We start from the raw sequence: 16,259 nt of genomic DNA, 5'->3' as shown, positions 1-16,259 counted from the left end.
TGTTCAACAGCCTCGGGAAGGAACAGCAGTTTGCATTAGGTAGCGAAATACTGGAAATAGTAGGCGAATATGTGTACTTAGGACAGATAGTAACCGCAGATCCGGACCATGAAAAGGAAATATCAAGAAGAATAAGATTGGGATGGAGCGCATTTGGCAAGCACTCGCAGATTATGACTAGCAGCTTACCGGTATCGCTCAAGAGGAAAGTATACAACAGTTGCATCTTGCCTGTACTCACCTATGGGGCTGAAACATGGAGGCTAACCAAGAGAGTTCTACTTAAGTTGAGGACAACCCAGAGGGCTATGGAACGAAAAATGGTAGGGGTAACATTAAGAGATAGAAAGCGTGCAGAGTGGGTCAGAGAAATAACTCAAGTTACCGACATTCTAGTGGAAATTAAGAAGAAGAAATGGACATGGGCAGGACATGTAGTGCGAAGAGAGGATAACCGATGGTCGCTTAGGGTAACAAACTGGATTCCAAGGGAAGGAAAGCGTAGCAGTGGGAGGCAGAAAGTTAGGTGGGCGGATGAGATTAAGAAGTTCGCAGGGGTCAAGTGGGGGCAGCTAGCACAGAACCGGGTTAAGTGGAGAAATATGGGAGAGGCCTTCGCCCTGCAGTGGGTATAATCAGGCTGATGATGATGATGATGATGACAGAGGCTTAAGCTTAGCTGACATGTTCGGTACAAACTTCCCGTAGAAGTTAAACCCAGGTAAGCTCGCAACTGTGCCGCATCTTTTGGACTTGGTGCCTCTTTTATCGCTTTCACCTTTTCATCTGATGGCCGAACGCCCTTGTCGTCCAGAATGTGGCCTAGGTAAGAGACAGATGTCTGAAAGAATTTACACTTTTCCTTTTGCAATCGCATGCCTCTTTCTAGAAAACGTGCCAACACCCTTTCCACTCGATGAAAACATTTGTCAAATGTTGAACCTGCGATAAGCACATCATCCAAGTAGCAGCTTACCCGCTCAAGCCCTTTTAACACATCATCCATGACAGACTGGAAAATAGCAGGTGCACTTGTGATGCCATAGGGCAAGCGCGTGTACTTGAAAAGCCCCAGGTGTGTATTGACAACCACCATTGATTGTGCCTCCGGATGCAGTTCCAGCTGTTGGTACGCTGTCGACGAATCAAGCACTGTGAAATACTTGCATCCTGACAACTTTGCAAACAAATCTTCCATCACGGGAAGCGGATAATGGTCAGTTCGCAGGCACGGATTCAATGTAACCTTGAAGTCCCCACACACTCTGACTTTGTTGTTCGCCTTAGGCACAACAACTAGGGGCGTCGCCCAGTCGCTTTTCTGTACAGGGACTAACACTCCCCTGTTCACAAGAGACTGCAATTCAAGTGACACGGTTTCCCTCAAAGAAAATGGCACCTGTCACGCTTTGCAAAATACGGGGTTGCTCCCCTCCTTCAAAACCAGCCTGACTGGACTACCTTTGATCAGCCCCAGAGTGGGCTCGAACACCTTTGCGTACTTCTCAAGTAGCGCCGCAACTTTGTCTAAACACACGCCATGCACACTTGACCAGTCTAGCTTAAGAGCCTCCAGCTAGTCACGCCCTAGCAACGCAATGTCGCTATTGTTGTCGGTTTTAACGACAATGAGCGGAAGTTACTTGCACTGACCATTATGTTCGACTGGCGCCGTCAACTTCCCTGTGACTGTTAGTGGCGACCCACCGTATGTCCTCAGCTTTATGTGGCAAGGCTCTTTAGGTAGACTGGGCCACAATTTCCTGTATAGCGTTTCTGGCACAATGGAAACAGACGCACCCGTGTCTATTTGCATGTTAACATCCTTCTTGGCTACCTTGAGACAAATTTCATAATGCCCTGGGCGTTCTGCACAAGAATAGACATTGTACAACACTTGGTCACAATCCGCGTCCTCCACAGCTACCGAATTAGCCGCGTCTCTAGACTTGAACTTGCACATTTTCGCCAAGTGTCCGTAACGCTTGCATGCACGACAACGATACTTGCGAAACTTGCAGTTCGATGCTTCGTGCGCTGAGCCACACCGAAAACAGACCGGCGATTCAGACACTCGGTCCTTTGCTAGTCCTGCACCGGTTGAACGCTGCTGCTGGCGTTTCCCACCGCCTGGCTTATGACGTACGGCGTCGACTGTACCTTGCGTCCCGGTCGGTTGAAATTCCCGACTTTCCTTCCGCGCTAGCTCGATGCTTTTCGCAACGTCGCAGGCGTCCGAAAACGTCAACTTGCTTCTCTTCAGCAACTCTGCTTGCTTTGCGCTGTCGCAGAGGCCCACTACAAAGCGGTCTCGAAGAGCCTCATCGAGGAACTCCCCGAATTCGCATGAAGATGCCAAACGCCTCAACTCCACTGCATATGCTGCTATGGACTCTCCCTGATGCTGGTACCGCCGATTAAACTTGAATCGTTCTGCGATGACCATGGGCTTTGGGGTGAAATGACTTCCCAGCACTTCTACGAGTTCCGCATAAGTCTTGTCCTCTGGCGTTTTAGGCTCTAGCAAAGTCTTCAGCGTCTTGTAAGCCCTCTTGCATATTGCCGTAATAAACATCGAGACCTTGAGGTCGTCGCTCACCTGGGAGGCCTTCAGGAAGTGCTCGAACCTTTCCACGTAGGACCCAAAATCCTCGTCTCCGTCCTCGACGAACTGGTCGAAACTTCCAAGCGTTGCCATCCCTGTGCCTCGCCCAAACGCTCTCCACGAACGCCGGTGCTTACACGCACGCCGCGATGCGTAATTGGCTCGATCTGCGCGCTGACTTCTTAACAAGTGCCACGCTCCCCCTCTCGGCGTTGCCATTCACACACGTCACAGCATCACGTGACACTACATACCAATCGTGCACAATGCGATCACATGATACTTCAGTCAGAAACAACAGTAAGCAGTTTTTCGCACTGAGGAGGCAAAACATTATCAGCGGCGGCAACGAGGGGATGATGTCGTTCAGAAACGTCAGATGAAAAATCGCTGTCTGTCATATGGATAACACGGTCACCACAAGAAATTAACGCTGAAGCGGTTGACAAAAAATCCCATCCGAAAATCATGAGATGCGCACAAGGTGAGAACACAGCAAACTGCACATGATGGCGGATGCCTTCGATAACAACTCGTACGGTGCACTTCGCTGAAGGGCGCAAAGGGACGTCATTGGCTCCACGGAGTTCAGGCCCATCATATGGGGTTGTCACTTTTCGCAAGCGGTAGCACAAATCAGCGTGAATGACAGAAATTGCAGCCCCTGTATCAATCAAAGCTTCAACCGGTAAACCTTCAGCGATAACAGCAATCACGTTATACGGGCGATCAGGAGGACTTTTAGTAAGTTCGCAGAGTGCAGTTTGACCTTCGGAAACTGCAGCACTTAGTTTTCCGGATGGCGGACAGGGAGAATGGTTGCGGGGCGGAGAGGGGAAACTGAGCGGCGGTATGGGGATGTGGACCGGCGTCGGGATACATGGTTCCCACGAGGCTCAGAGGAAGATACTGGAGGTGGGGAGGATCGTCGAGGTGGGCTTGGAATAGACCGGCGTTGATAATATGAGGTTGAAGGCATGTCGCATTCGAAGGTGTCGTAACCACGGCGCTCGTTCTGAAGGCGGCGACGACAGAAGCGGGATATATGTCCTCTAATACCACAGTAATAGCAGACTGGTCGGGGGGGACGCCAAGGTGCGTAATTGGGTTGTGTAGGTTGAGCCATCGCCATTGCATTGACGTGATTGTATGTTGGTGCTGGTTGGGGCGGGGGAACCAAGGAAGGGGGGGATGCAGCGACGTGCGCGTAGGTCGGCGCTGGGCGGGTTGCAGAAGGTTCGGATGTCATAGGGCGGCTGATGGTGGCTAACTCTTCTTTAATCATGTTACGGAGAACGGCGTCATTAGGAGGTGCGGAAGAATGACCGCAGCCATGTCGACAGAAAGGATTGAGGGCTTGAAGCTCCTCGCGGATGATTGCTCGAATCATTGCCCACAGATCAAGGTCAGCAGAGGTCGGACCAGTTGCGAAGCGGGGCTGTAATCGAGAGGACTGCAGCTGGTCGAGGCGTTGACAGGTCGTAATAATTGAATCAACACTTGAAGGATTCTGGGCAACTAAGGTGTGATATGCCATAGCATTGATCCCTTTTAAGACGTGGTGCACACGTTCAGGTTCCGTCATGGTGGGACTAATGCGCCGACAAAATGCAAGAACAGCCTCTATGTATGACGCATATGATTCATCGGGAACTTGGCGGCGGGAAGCGAGCTTGTTTCTCGCGATCTCAGTCCGAACTGCCGGGTCGGCGAAGTATTGGCGGAATTGCTGTTTGAAAGTGGTCCAGTTAGTAGTGTGGGGTTCGCGATTAATGAACCAGTTTCTGGCGACCTCAATTAGATAGAACGAAACGTTGAGGAATTTTAAAGCATCGTCCCACCGGTTATAGGCACTGCAGCGTTCATATGTGTCAAGCCAGTCATCCACGTCTTCGTCACGACGACCAGCGAACAGCGGTGGGTCGCGTTGACGTGTGGGCAGAGTCGGAGGCATCGGTGCAGCTGAGGTAGAGGGTCCGGCCGGGTCGGGACTGCTCTTGGTGGACATGATTATGGTGGTAGTTGCCAAACGGCGACCGGAACGTAGCTCCAGCGAGAGGCAGCAAGGGGATCGAATTCGAACTCCACCACCTGTGAAAGAAGACTAGGTTGAGACGGCAAGGTCGTGACGGCAAGGCCAGCGATGCCTTGTCTAGCGTTTCAATCTGGTCACAAAACCCAGGCGCGTGCCGGAGCCGGCGCCACGGGACGATGATGATGGTATGTACAGATGAAAGAGGAAGATCATGGCATGTACAAATTAAAGAACATCCACGGAAGGCTCACAATATATATATATTGTTACGGACGACATCAAGGAAGAAAAAGCGGGCAGTGGCGCGGACAGGAGCGCTCGTGCTAGGCCCGGCAACATTTTCATTAAACGTCATCTCACAGTCATCGACCATCTCTCTGTCCTCTGTTCTCCAGTTTTCATCGGCTTGCCGTATCGTAACATTTGGTTGGAGGTGCTGGTACTTCATTACCCCCCCCCCCCCCATCCTGGTCCAGAGCATCAGCTCCCTGCGACTTCTTGCGCCGTCGGCGATAGGTTAGGGGGCACTGCATGGCTGTTCCCCAGCCTGCCGGATCCAGCAAGACCTTGCCGTTCCTCCGCCCCGTCACCCCCGTCCCCCCCGCCCCGACCACAAGACACGCCGAAGGAGAGACTGACCCGAGACGCCACAGATGACCACAAGACACAAGGAGAGACCCGAATGACCCAATGTGACCCCAATGACCTGATGTGCCGACCAAGGACCCTACGACCCCAGACACCGCTACACTTCAAGACATTCTGCCCTGCCTATGCCATGCGGTGCGTGCCTTGGCCTCTGCCATTGAGTCGTGGCAACGTGTGGCCCGAGAGTGTCCTGCCAAGGTTCATCTCGGATCATCGTGCCGGCAAGCCATTCTATTCTTCCTTCTTCCTCTTTTTTTTTCAAGCATCTAGACACGCCCATCATCATGCCATGGAATCATCAACATCGTGCATTTCCTCGTCCACGATCGGAACGATCGCTCCGTGGCCCCGGGTCATGTTACGGACGACATCAAGGAAGAAAAAGCGGGCAGTGGCGCGTACAGGAGCGCTCGTGCTAGGCCCGGCAACATTTTCATTAAACGTCATCTCACTGTCATCGACCATCTCTCTGTCCTCTGTTCTCCTGTTTTCATCGGCCTGCCGTATCGTAACAATATATATATATATATATATATATATATATATATATATATATATATATATATATATATATATATATATATATATAGCACCGGACGCGTTATTCGGAGGTCGTGGGTTCGGATCCCACCATCGGCACGTTGTTTTTTCTTCTACTTTTTTTCTTCTACTTTTTTTTCTTCTACTTTTTTTCTTCTACTTTGTGTCTAATTATCTTTCCTCTAAACAGATTACATTACTAATTTCTGTGGTTATCGAAGTAAACATTAAAAAAAAAAAATGACATAAACATACCATCCCCAACGCTTTCCTTGGCCTCGCCGACTGTTGGCTTCTTTCCTTCATGTATTATAACGAGCACCCTCATTTCCCCTTGATTGATCTATATATATATATATATATATATATATTATAAGTATATATATATATATATATATATATATATATATATATATATATTGTTATATATATTGTTACGGGGAATATTCACAGTGCGACAGCTGTCCGCACCACTCCACTGAGGATGATTACAGCACAGATCTCAGCACTCGTCTGCGTCTTCTTCTTCTGGGAGTCTGTCGCACTTCTTTATCCTCAGCACGGAAAGCGAATACCGCTCAGTAACACTACCCCCCACCAACCCCTCGGGAAAAGCACAGTCTCGGTGCGTTCTACGTTAGTGAAACAGAACGTGCGTAATAGGGCTTCAGGCGGGACACATGCATTATTTCAGAGGATGGCGCTCTGTACGAAAGAATTCGGAGGCACAGATTCAACTTCGTATGCGACGTCGGTCACGGGGCGCAAAACTCGGTAAGGGCCTGTGTAACGGGGCAAAAGTTTTTCACACAAGCCCACGCGACGGCACGGGAGCCACAGCAAGACGAGTGACCCAGGAGTCCAGTTGACATCACGGTGGCGACTGTCGTACCGGAATTTTTGAGAGTCTTGGGATGCAGAGAGCCTGGCATGAGCTATCCGGCGGGCATCATGAGCGCGGGATACGGCATCACTGGCGTAAGTACTGGAGGCGTCTGCCGCGGGTAGTGAGATGTCGAAGGGCAGTAACGGGCGTCGGCCAAATAACAGATAAAATGGAGAGCATCCAGCGGTAGAATGGACTGGTGAATTATAGGCGAATATATATATATATATATATATATATATATATATATATATATATATATATATATATATATATATATATATATATATATATAGGTGTGTGTGTGTGTGCGCGCGTGTGTGTGTGTGTGTGCGTGTGCGTGTGTGGGGGGGTGGGTTGGTTCATGGGGTTTAATATCCCAAAGCGACTCAGGATATGAGAGACACATGCACACATACATATACGTGCGGGCATGTGTTTGTATTTTTATGTACCAATGCAAAGAATGTCAAGGAGAGTGTTTCGAAGCAAATATGTTTAAGAGTTTTGCAGGTTGTGTGGGAGCGCTGTTATGTGGCAATAATGTTTTGTGTTTTAGAATTTAGGATCAGAGAATTTTACGTATTAGAACTTAAGGAGTAGTGACTCTTATTGGCCACAGCACACGGAGAAATTGCTCATAAAGCTGAACGACAGGCAAAATAAATTTAATTCACTGCTTGCTTGTTGAACCTTATGAAATTTGTCTTTGTTTTTTACTGTTTGCAGCAGAGTATGATATACGCGGCAGGTTTTGTCTTTTCGATGTTAAAAACACGAAAGGTTCACAGTGTAATTGTAGTATTTATCGAAGCTTTCCGTTTATGAGAACACAAGAGGAACGAAAATTTTCTTTTGTCGGACTTCTTCCAAATGAAACTTTTTTATAATGAAATGCGTTCCGTGTAAAGTAGCCTACTTTTGGCGATTCGATGAGTCTATTGTTTTGCTAAATCAAGGCATTAAGGACTAAAAAGTAGATCGTGTGGCAGTTTATTACAACGGCTAGCGAAGCTGTTCTCTTTGCTTCATCTGGGCTTCGAAACTCACCGGCAGGAAAAAAAGGTTTTCATTCCGTCGGCCCTCGCACAGTTGGTGTCAAACACCGAACCAGCAGTTTGCGTGCGCGTTTTGCGAAGAGGCAGGAGGACATGATACCGCAATAAAAACCCAGCATAAAGACGATGAGGCGCTTACTAGTGCTCCAACGCTAAGAAAGACCAATTAGCATGAAAACTAATTTTTGTTATGAAACTTGCCACATTAAAGTTTGTTTGAATATTGTCATATTTTCACCCCATGTGGAATATATTAAAAAGGGTGCTGACGAAACAAACGACCCATTTCCTTCAATAGCCAAGGAGATAATTTCTGTTCTCAATTCCTTTGTTTCTCTACAATGAGCAAAAATGCATCGCTCTTATTGACAGCATGCTAAGTATATACAGTATCCTGAAACGCTGTTCTCTTACATGATGAAAAGCAATTAAGGCAGACTTTAACATGTAAATTAAAACGAAATAACTTTTCAGTTTCAGATTTTTCGGTATGCATTAGCTGTAGAAGCATTCTAGCTAGATGATCCGGTAGGAGAGGAAGGTGCAAAGTCTCTAGACTAATGGGTGTGGCATGGTATTCTTGGTGTTCGACCAGACGCTGGTCACGGGTCTGGTGGAAGTGAAATACCTACATGTCCCGTAAATAGGCCTGAAGTAAGTTAAGTCTTTCTTCAACTGCGTCCTTTGTAAATCTGCAATCAGCAGATCAACAGCATATATGTTTCTATTGTCGAATAGCGCAGGAGTTCATGTTTCACACATGACCCTCAGAAAATCAAGCTTCTTCACTGCTTTGGAAACGTTGAAGGCACAAACAGCCCTTTAAAGGTTTTAAATAAATTAGCGCTAAAGCTTACAGCGGAGTTTATCAAAATTTTAAGTGATATCTAACAAGGATTTCACAAAGGCCACGTGAAATCTATGCTCGTAGTTATGGGCGATTCGGTGTTTATATTCCTATAATATGAAATAAGTCTGTCCTGCATTCTTTTATTTTTATGTTTATGTGACCCAAATAAGATGCCTGCTGTGAAGTATCACGCGGAACTCCAAGCTTAATAGGGGAGGTATAGTACCGACGTTTTCTTTTTATACCTCAATGAGACAACATTACCCCATTTCCTGCACTCCTAACACTATATGTCGAAATACAGCACAGAGGAAACGTAGTTTTTTGAGACAGAAATCCCCCTCTACGCTAGCGCGGGCGCGACTATATGCGAAATTCTGCATAATCAGCGCTACTGTCATACCATGCTTACGCGAAGCAATTTCCACGGTAACCCTGTTTTGTGTTCAGCGTAGCGGACCGCATTGTGTAATCTTGTCACTGACGCATAGATCAGTGCGGCGAACTGTAATATAGAGATTCGAGCTTGGGTTGGGGTACTAAGAAAAAATATTTAATTTTCACTGGTGGTTTAATAATGAAGCTACTGTCAGTTCAGGATTAGTTTTTCGCCGGACTGCATTCATCCAAGATTTGTGATCATGGTATTTAGAGTTTAAAATCCCGGCTATCATTCTCAAGAGCTTATTGTTGAACGTTTTTGTACAGCTGCCAGTTTGAATATTTCCGTTCACGCTCTCCTGCCCTTTGCCTAGAGAACACAATGGCACACTAGTGGCTTTTCTTTTGTACATTTTTAGCCTTGCAGAGAATGCAAAAGGTACTAATATTTGTCTTGAATACTTCATTATTAGTAATTAAAGCAGGCAGGATATGGAAGAAACTTTGACAAATTATTGAGACATGAAAGAGTACACAGCACAACTGAAAACCGTAGAGATAACCATTTCCTTTGGTGGTTATGATTTCGTTATTTCAATCAATCAATCAATCAATCAATCAATCAATCAATCAATCAATCAATCAATCAATCAATCAATCAATCAATCAATCAATCAGCCTTTTATTTTCTTTATATTAAAGAAGGAGACAAGGCTAAAAGTTAGGAAACTTGACAGAGGTCGTGCCCCCTTTTTTCACATTGGCATTGCATCAGACAAGCGGCAATAAATTCTGCGCTATACATTATAGCACAAAAGAAGATAACACACCTCAAGAAGAAGCAAAAAGTACCAACACAAAAATATATGCAGCGTCATCACAAATGTGTTCAGAAAAAAATTTCTTAATAACAGTATTTGAAAGCTGGAAAGGGTCAAGCATTTCTCTGTTTAATTTATTTAATAGTACTGGCAGCGTGTAAGAGATAGATCGTTCTGAGTAATATGCTCTAGGTGTAGAAACTAGCCACATTTCTTTATTTCTGGTTTGTGGAATATGGGTGTTTTTGCAAGTTCTGCCAAATTACATACATAATTTTCATTGCTCCGCGAAGCACTTTTGAAGGTCATTAAAAGTCTGTAATCATGTAAAGCAAAGACTGGCAAGATTTTGTGTTTTATAAAAAGGTCACCCGTAGGGAAACAATAAAGAACACCAGCAATGCATCTCACAGCTCTTTTTTGGAGAAGATGCAACTTGGTCATGTTCGTGATACCTGTGGTACCCCAGACGATAATACAGTATTGTAAGAGAGATAGAACTAAAGAGTTGTACACCAACAGCCTAATTTTGACAGGAAGAATGTTGCGCAAGCGCGATATATCTCCGACAGCTGAGGATACTTTAGATCCAATACATAACACCAAGGATTTTGACAGAATCCACTATCTCCACAGGCTCACGGTTTAAACATACAGTGAGTGGCCTAAGCAATACCTTCCCTTTCGGCAAGTGCAACACTATTGTCGATCGCATGGTGCCGCCTGTTACCCACCGGTTTTTCAATGGGTACAAGCTTTCCCCCGGCCTGGTGCTCGGCTCTTCTGGGGTGCAATGCTTGGGAAAAGGCCACATAATGGGCTGTTGCCGCGCAAGGCGGACTTATTGTTGTGCGATGGCGGAACGAATCACTGCCACATCGGCGCAACTATTTGGGCCGTGACCCCTTTTCCCAAGCATTTCACCCCAGAAGAGCCGAGCACCAGGCCGGGGGAAAGTTCGTACCCATTTAAAAACCGGTGGGTAACCGGCGGCACTGGGGATCGAACCCCGTACCTCCAGAATGCGAGGCGGATACTCTACCACAAGGCCACCGCTTCGGTTTTTTTTTTTTTTTTTGGTTGTTCGAAACTAAGCCCCCGAGGGAGCACAACAGCAGGGTGAGCAGAGCCTCTTCCAAACGCACACCCCTGAAAGAGCCGGGCACCAGGCCGGGGGACGCTTGTACCCAATTTTACCGGTGGGTGTCCGGCGGCGGGTTTCGAACTGATCACCTCCCGCAGCCGAGACGGGCGCCCAAACCACATAATTTTCATCGCTCCGCGAAGCACTTTTGAAGGTCATTAAAAGTCTGTAATCATGTAAAGCGAAGACTGGCAAGATTTTGTGTTTTATAAAAAGGTCACTCGTAGGGAAACAACAAAGAACACCAGCAATGCATCTCACAGCTCTTTTTTGGAGAAGATGCAACTTGGTCATGTTCGTGATACCTGTGGTACCCCAGACGATAATACAGTATTGTAAGAGAGATAGAACTAAACAGTTGTACACTAACAGCCTAATTTTGACAGGAAGAATGTTGCGCAAGCGCGATATAACTCCGACAGCTGAGGATACTTTAGATCCAATATAGTTAACATGATCATTCCAAGTCAAGTGCTTTGAAGACATAACACCAAGAATTTTGACAGAATCTACTATCTCCACAGGCTCACGGTTTAAACATACAGTGAGTGGCGTAAGCAATACCTTTCCTTTCGGCAAGTGCAACACTATTTTAGTCTTTTTAGGATTAACCTTCAGAAAATTTGCTTTTGCCCATGTATTTAATGCATCAATTGTTCTACTTACTTTTTCTTCAATATCATCTCCTCATTTCCCGGAGATGAACACGGAAGTATCATCGGTGTAGGATACGAATGTACTATTAGGTTCACAATGCACAATATCATTTCAGTTCAGTTCAGGCGTTCAGTCGTGTCCGACTCTTCGTGACCCTATGGACCATGTCACGCCACGCTTTCCGGTCTCTCACTATCTTCTTAACATCACATAGCTTCATCTGCAATGCCTCGAGAATGCCATCTAACCATCGCGTTCGCTGCCTACCCCTTCTCCGGCGACCCTCAACCTTTCCCAACATCAAATCTTTCTCCAGCGACTCCTCTCTTCTCATCACATGACCAAAGTAGCTGAGCTTTAACTTTAGAATTTGACCCTCCAATGAGCAGTCAGGGTTTATGGTCGACAATATCGACTGATTTGATCTTCTGGCAGTCCAAGGAACTCTTAAGAGTCTTCGCCAGCACCACAATTCAAACGCGTCAATTCTTCGGCGGTCAGCCTTTTTCACAGTCCAACTCTCGCATCCATACATCACAACTGGAAAGACCATAGCACGGGTTATACGGATCTTGGTTGGCAGACTAATGTCTCTGCTCTTTACTAGGCGGTCAAGGCTAACCATTGCTCTCTTTCCCAGAAGCAGGCGTCTCCTAATTTCATGGCTGCAGTCTCCTTCCGAGGTAATCTTGGCGCCCAAGAACAGAAAATCTGTCACAGCTTCCACTTCTTGTCCATTGATGCTCCAGGACTTGATAGGGCAAGACGCCATGATCTTCGTCTTTTTAATGTTCAGTTTAAGCCCAAACTTCTCACTCTCTTCTTGTACGCGCATCAGAAGTCTCTTGAGTTCCACTTCACTTTCTGCCATTAAAGTGGTATCATCCGCATATCTAAGGTTGTTGATACGTTTTCCAGCAATCTTCACTCCAGCTGAAGACTCGTCCAGACCGGCCTTTCTCATGATGCACTCTGCATATAGGTTAAATAGGCAGGGCGACAGCATGCAGCCTTGCCTCACCCCTTTCTCAATCGGAAACCAATCAGTAAGACCATGCCCAGTTCTGACTGTGGCCTCTTGCCCTTCATAAAGGTTCCTGAGGAGACAGATGAGGTGAATTGGAACTCCCATCTCTTGGAGAGCTTGCCACAATCTGCTGCGATCTACGCAGTCAAACGCTTTCGCATAATCAATAAAGCAGAAGTAAATGGGTTTCTGGAACTCTCTTGCTTTTTCCATGATCCAGCGAAGGTTGGCAATTTGGTCTCTAGTTCCTCTGCCCTTGCGAAACCCAGCTTGCACGTCCCAGTAACATGTGGGACGCCTTCCAACCTGGGGGGCTCATCTTCCGGCGCCATATCGATAATGGTATTGTGACTGGCCATAGGGTTTTCTTGGCAGGAAATACTGGAGTGGGTTGCCATTACCTTCTTCAGTGAATCACATTTTGTCGGAACTCTCTGCCGTGACCTGTCTATCTTGGGTGGCCCTACACAGCAGAGCTCACGACTTCGAGTTTCGCAAGCCCCTCCGCCACGACAAGGCAGTGATCCATGAAGGGACAATATCATTTAGATAAATTAAAAATAAAAGCAGATCCAATATGCTTCCCTGAGGAACTCCGGTGCAGATATTCTGTACTGAAGACAACTGTACTGTATTTCCTGTGCGATCTGGCCCAGAAGATTATTCTTATCATTAAATGAAAATGTATGTATATAAACATCACTAAACGTATGCTTAAGCACCTTTACCATGGTGATATCCCGCAGCGTAAAGCTATTTGTGGTTGGACTGCAGTGGTCTTCACACGAAGTAAACGAGTAAAACTGCGCGAAAAAGACGGGACGTAAGAAACACACAGACACAAACAAGGCGCCTTGTTTGTGCCTGTGTGTTTCTCACGTCCCGTCCTTTTCGCGCAGTTTCACTCGCTCACTTAGTATGAACCAACTAGCCCTTCAGAGTGTATTACTTCACACGAAGTCCCTTACGAATTTCAATCGCCCCTCTATTGCTCGTGTAGGGCAACGATTGAAACAGCCACTGTGTGCCAGTAATATATTATGACCGCGCATTTGTTAACTGCATCCTTTATGTGCTATAAAGCACACGTGACAAGTGCGATTAAGCACATTCATCGCAACTCTCTGAAAAGGTACCAGCGCTAAAAGCATGATGAACTGTCTACTATCGTAGCACTTGTTCTACCGTTATATAACGAAGTTTGTAAATAGCACGTTGTGTGCCCGTTCACAGATCTAAAACACGATGCATTTTAATGAGAATCAGTATAGGAAATGAAAAACACAACATTTAGTTCTATTACAATGCGAAAGAATTGCCCGCCTGACCTACGCAAGTAATCCCAGTGATTAGGCGCCCGATTATTGAGCGGAGTATCTGATCTCGATTGGAACCGAGCTGCGGCAACCATGTTTCGATGGGGATGAAGCGCAAAGGGTGCTCGTTTACTGATGTCAGTGCTGGCTGAGGTTAGTGCAGGCTGATGACTGCAACTGCGCTTCAAACTCCAGGTGGTCTTAATGCGGAGCCCTCCATTATGACGTCCCTCAAGCCTAGCCGCTTCAGGACAAGAAAACACACGCTTCATACCATACCATATCTCATCGTACCGTACCATGTCATAAGATATCTCATCATCACATACTGTCACGTGGTGGTGAAAAGGCCGATGACAACAAATGATGAGGCTGAGGGTGCACTGAAGAAATTTTATTGGGTCGACTTGTGCCCTCAAGGGAACTAAGCGATTCGGCGGCGGCGATAAGAGCAGAAGTTCTCGTCGGTCGTCGATCTAAGAATGTCTGTCGTACTTGCCAACGCTCAAATTAAACGCGGCGAAGAAACATCCAGATAAAGCCGCAGACCATGACTAATACAACCTGGAACATTGCAGAAACACAAGCAAGCGGCCCGAATCTTCTAGATACATATCGACGTATCTTGCGCGACAAAGAAAATGTTAAAACAGCATCTTGGGACAGCGAGCATGAACAAACAAAGAGTACAGATTCGATCCGTGCGCTAGAATTACAATGATAAGGTCGCATGCCGGTAGCTGTCGAAAAAATAACAAATAAAGATTTGATTCGTTGGCGGCAATACCATACCACACCAAACACATCACACACGTCACACACAGTGCACCACATAATGCATTTTATACTGGCCAGCCAAGCCCGCCTTCCTGGTGACAAGCTATCAACCATAACTGGGCAAGTAAGGAAAACAAGACTAGGAAAACGGCGGTAAGTGGATTTAAATAAGATGAAGACGGAAGCTTATCTCATTCCTCGCGAAATGAACCGGGCGGCCGCAACAAGTAATGAACATTAGGTGCATGCGAAGAGACTGTCCTGCGCTGGAAGAGAGAACACACAACAGTTTATGCTTACGCTACGCTACGTCAGTTGCTCCTCCTGGTCCGCCGGAGTAGGTGCCATCGATGGTTGAGGTGGGGACGTCTTGGCATGGGAGTGCCTGGTTTTCACGGTGACGTCATGCTCACTGCTTTAGTGGCAGATGATAGCTGTTGAAACGCTGGTCTCCTCTTTCAATGCTTTTGCAGGGGCCGGTCACATGGTTATATCGAGAGTTTACTTCACCGAAAAAGCAAAGTGCTCGGGGCGCGCCGCTGTTGCACAGGAAGAGGTATTCGATGAGCATCACAATTCCCGCTGTAAATCCGGGAGCAGCCGCGTCGTACTTCCAAATGAATCCATTAGCAAAAGCCAGAATTGGGATGGTCCTAGCAGTAGGGTAGAGAGATTGAAATGTGTCGGAGATTCCCCCCCCCCCCCCCCCCCCCCCTTGAGTGCACACTAAACAAGACTAATGAGAGTGGATCATCACATGGGATGCAGTGGGGGTTGGAATTACTTGTTTGCACTCCAACCCTTTTTTTTTTAGAGAAACGAACATTCACCTTCAATCTTTGGAAAAAAGACGGCGCAAAAAAAGGACAACCACAGAAGAGGTCACGACATAAAGAGGACTTTCAGTGGCCTTAAGAGACCTGTTCTCAGCATAGCATAATATGCAGGAGGCAGGATACTTCCGCGCTCATGGTCCGTTCGTCTACAATGCGGCATCGAGCGGAGGTAAAGTGCGCCTAGCTTTTAAAAGGCTTGTGCGTGTGGGACGAGATTGCCGATTGTGTGGCAGAAGAATAAACTTAGTAGGTTTGCAAACTGTGTCTAGTAAGTCCAGTTCCTTCGCCAAGGCAGACGCCGCGGACAGTCAGATCAGCTGCTGTCTGCAGGCGAGATTCAACATACGCGTGAGCGTGGAAAGCGTCTGCCACGGCAGAATCCAGCAGTGGCGTGGAGGAACATCATCCGTACAAACCGAACATAATTGACAGATGAACACATCCTATAGTCGCTGATGTCGTCGCCTAAGTGAGTAGAAGAGCGAGCGAGCCACTGAGTGAATGAATGAATGAATGAATGAATGAATGAATGAATGAATGAATGAATGAATATGCGCTTCGCAAGCTCGCGCATCCTTTTCCCCACTGCGCGCACCTGTTCAAATTCGGTTATTCCTGTAGTAGGAAATATTCTGAGCAAAAATCATCCGGTGTACTCACTAGTATATTATTCGAAAC

At 46.6% G+C, this 16,259-nt stretch overlaps 1 protein-coding gene across 1 annotated transcript; it reads right to left on the bottom strand.

Moving 5' to 3' along the window:
* Positions 1-1,639: 1,639 nt before the first annotated feature.
* On the bottom strand, positions 1,640-2,844 carry LOC146207414 (uncharacterized). The gene has a single exon (XM_084576747.1). The coding sequence runs from the start codon at positions 2,822-2,824 to the stop codon at positions 1,640-1,642; it is 1,185 nt and encodes a 394-aa protein (XP_084432873.1). The 5' UTR covers positions 2,825-2,844.
* Positions 2,845-16,259: the final 13,415 nt, after the last annotated feature.

The sequence above is a fragment of the Amblyomma maculatum genome, chromosome 1 (genome assembly GCF_055883805.1).
Source record: "Amblyomma maculatum isolate TAMU_Amacu chromosome 1, ASM5588380v1, whole genome shotgun sequence".
NCBI classification, from domain to species: domain Eukaryota; kingdom Metazoa; phylum Arthropoda; class Arachnida; order Ixodida; family Ixodidae; genus Amblyomma; species Amblyomma maculatum.
This window is presented reverse-complemented; position numbering and strand designations above follow the sequence as displayed.

Coding starts and splice junctions, on each gene's coding strand:
- LOC146207414 (XM_084576747.1), bottom strand. CDS start 2,824: ATGGCAACGCCGAGAGGGGGAGCGTGGCACTTGTTAAGAAGTCAGCGC.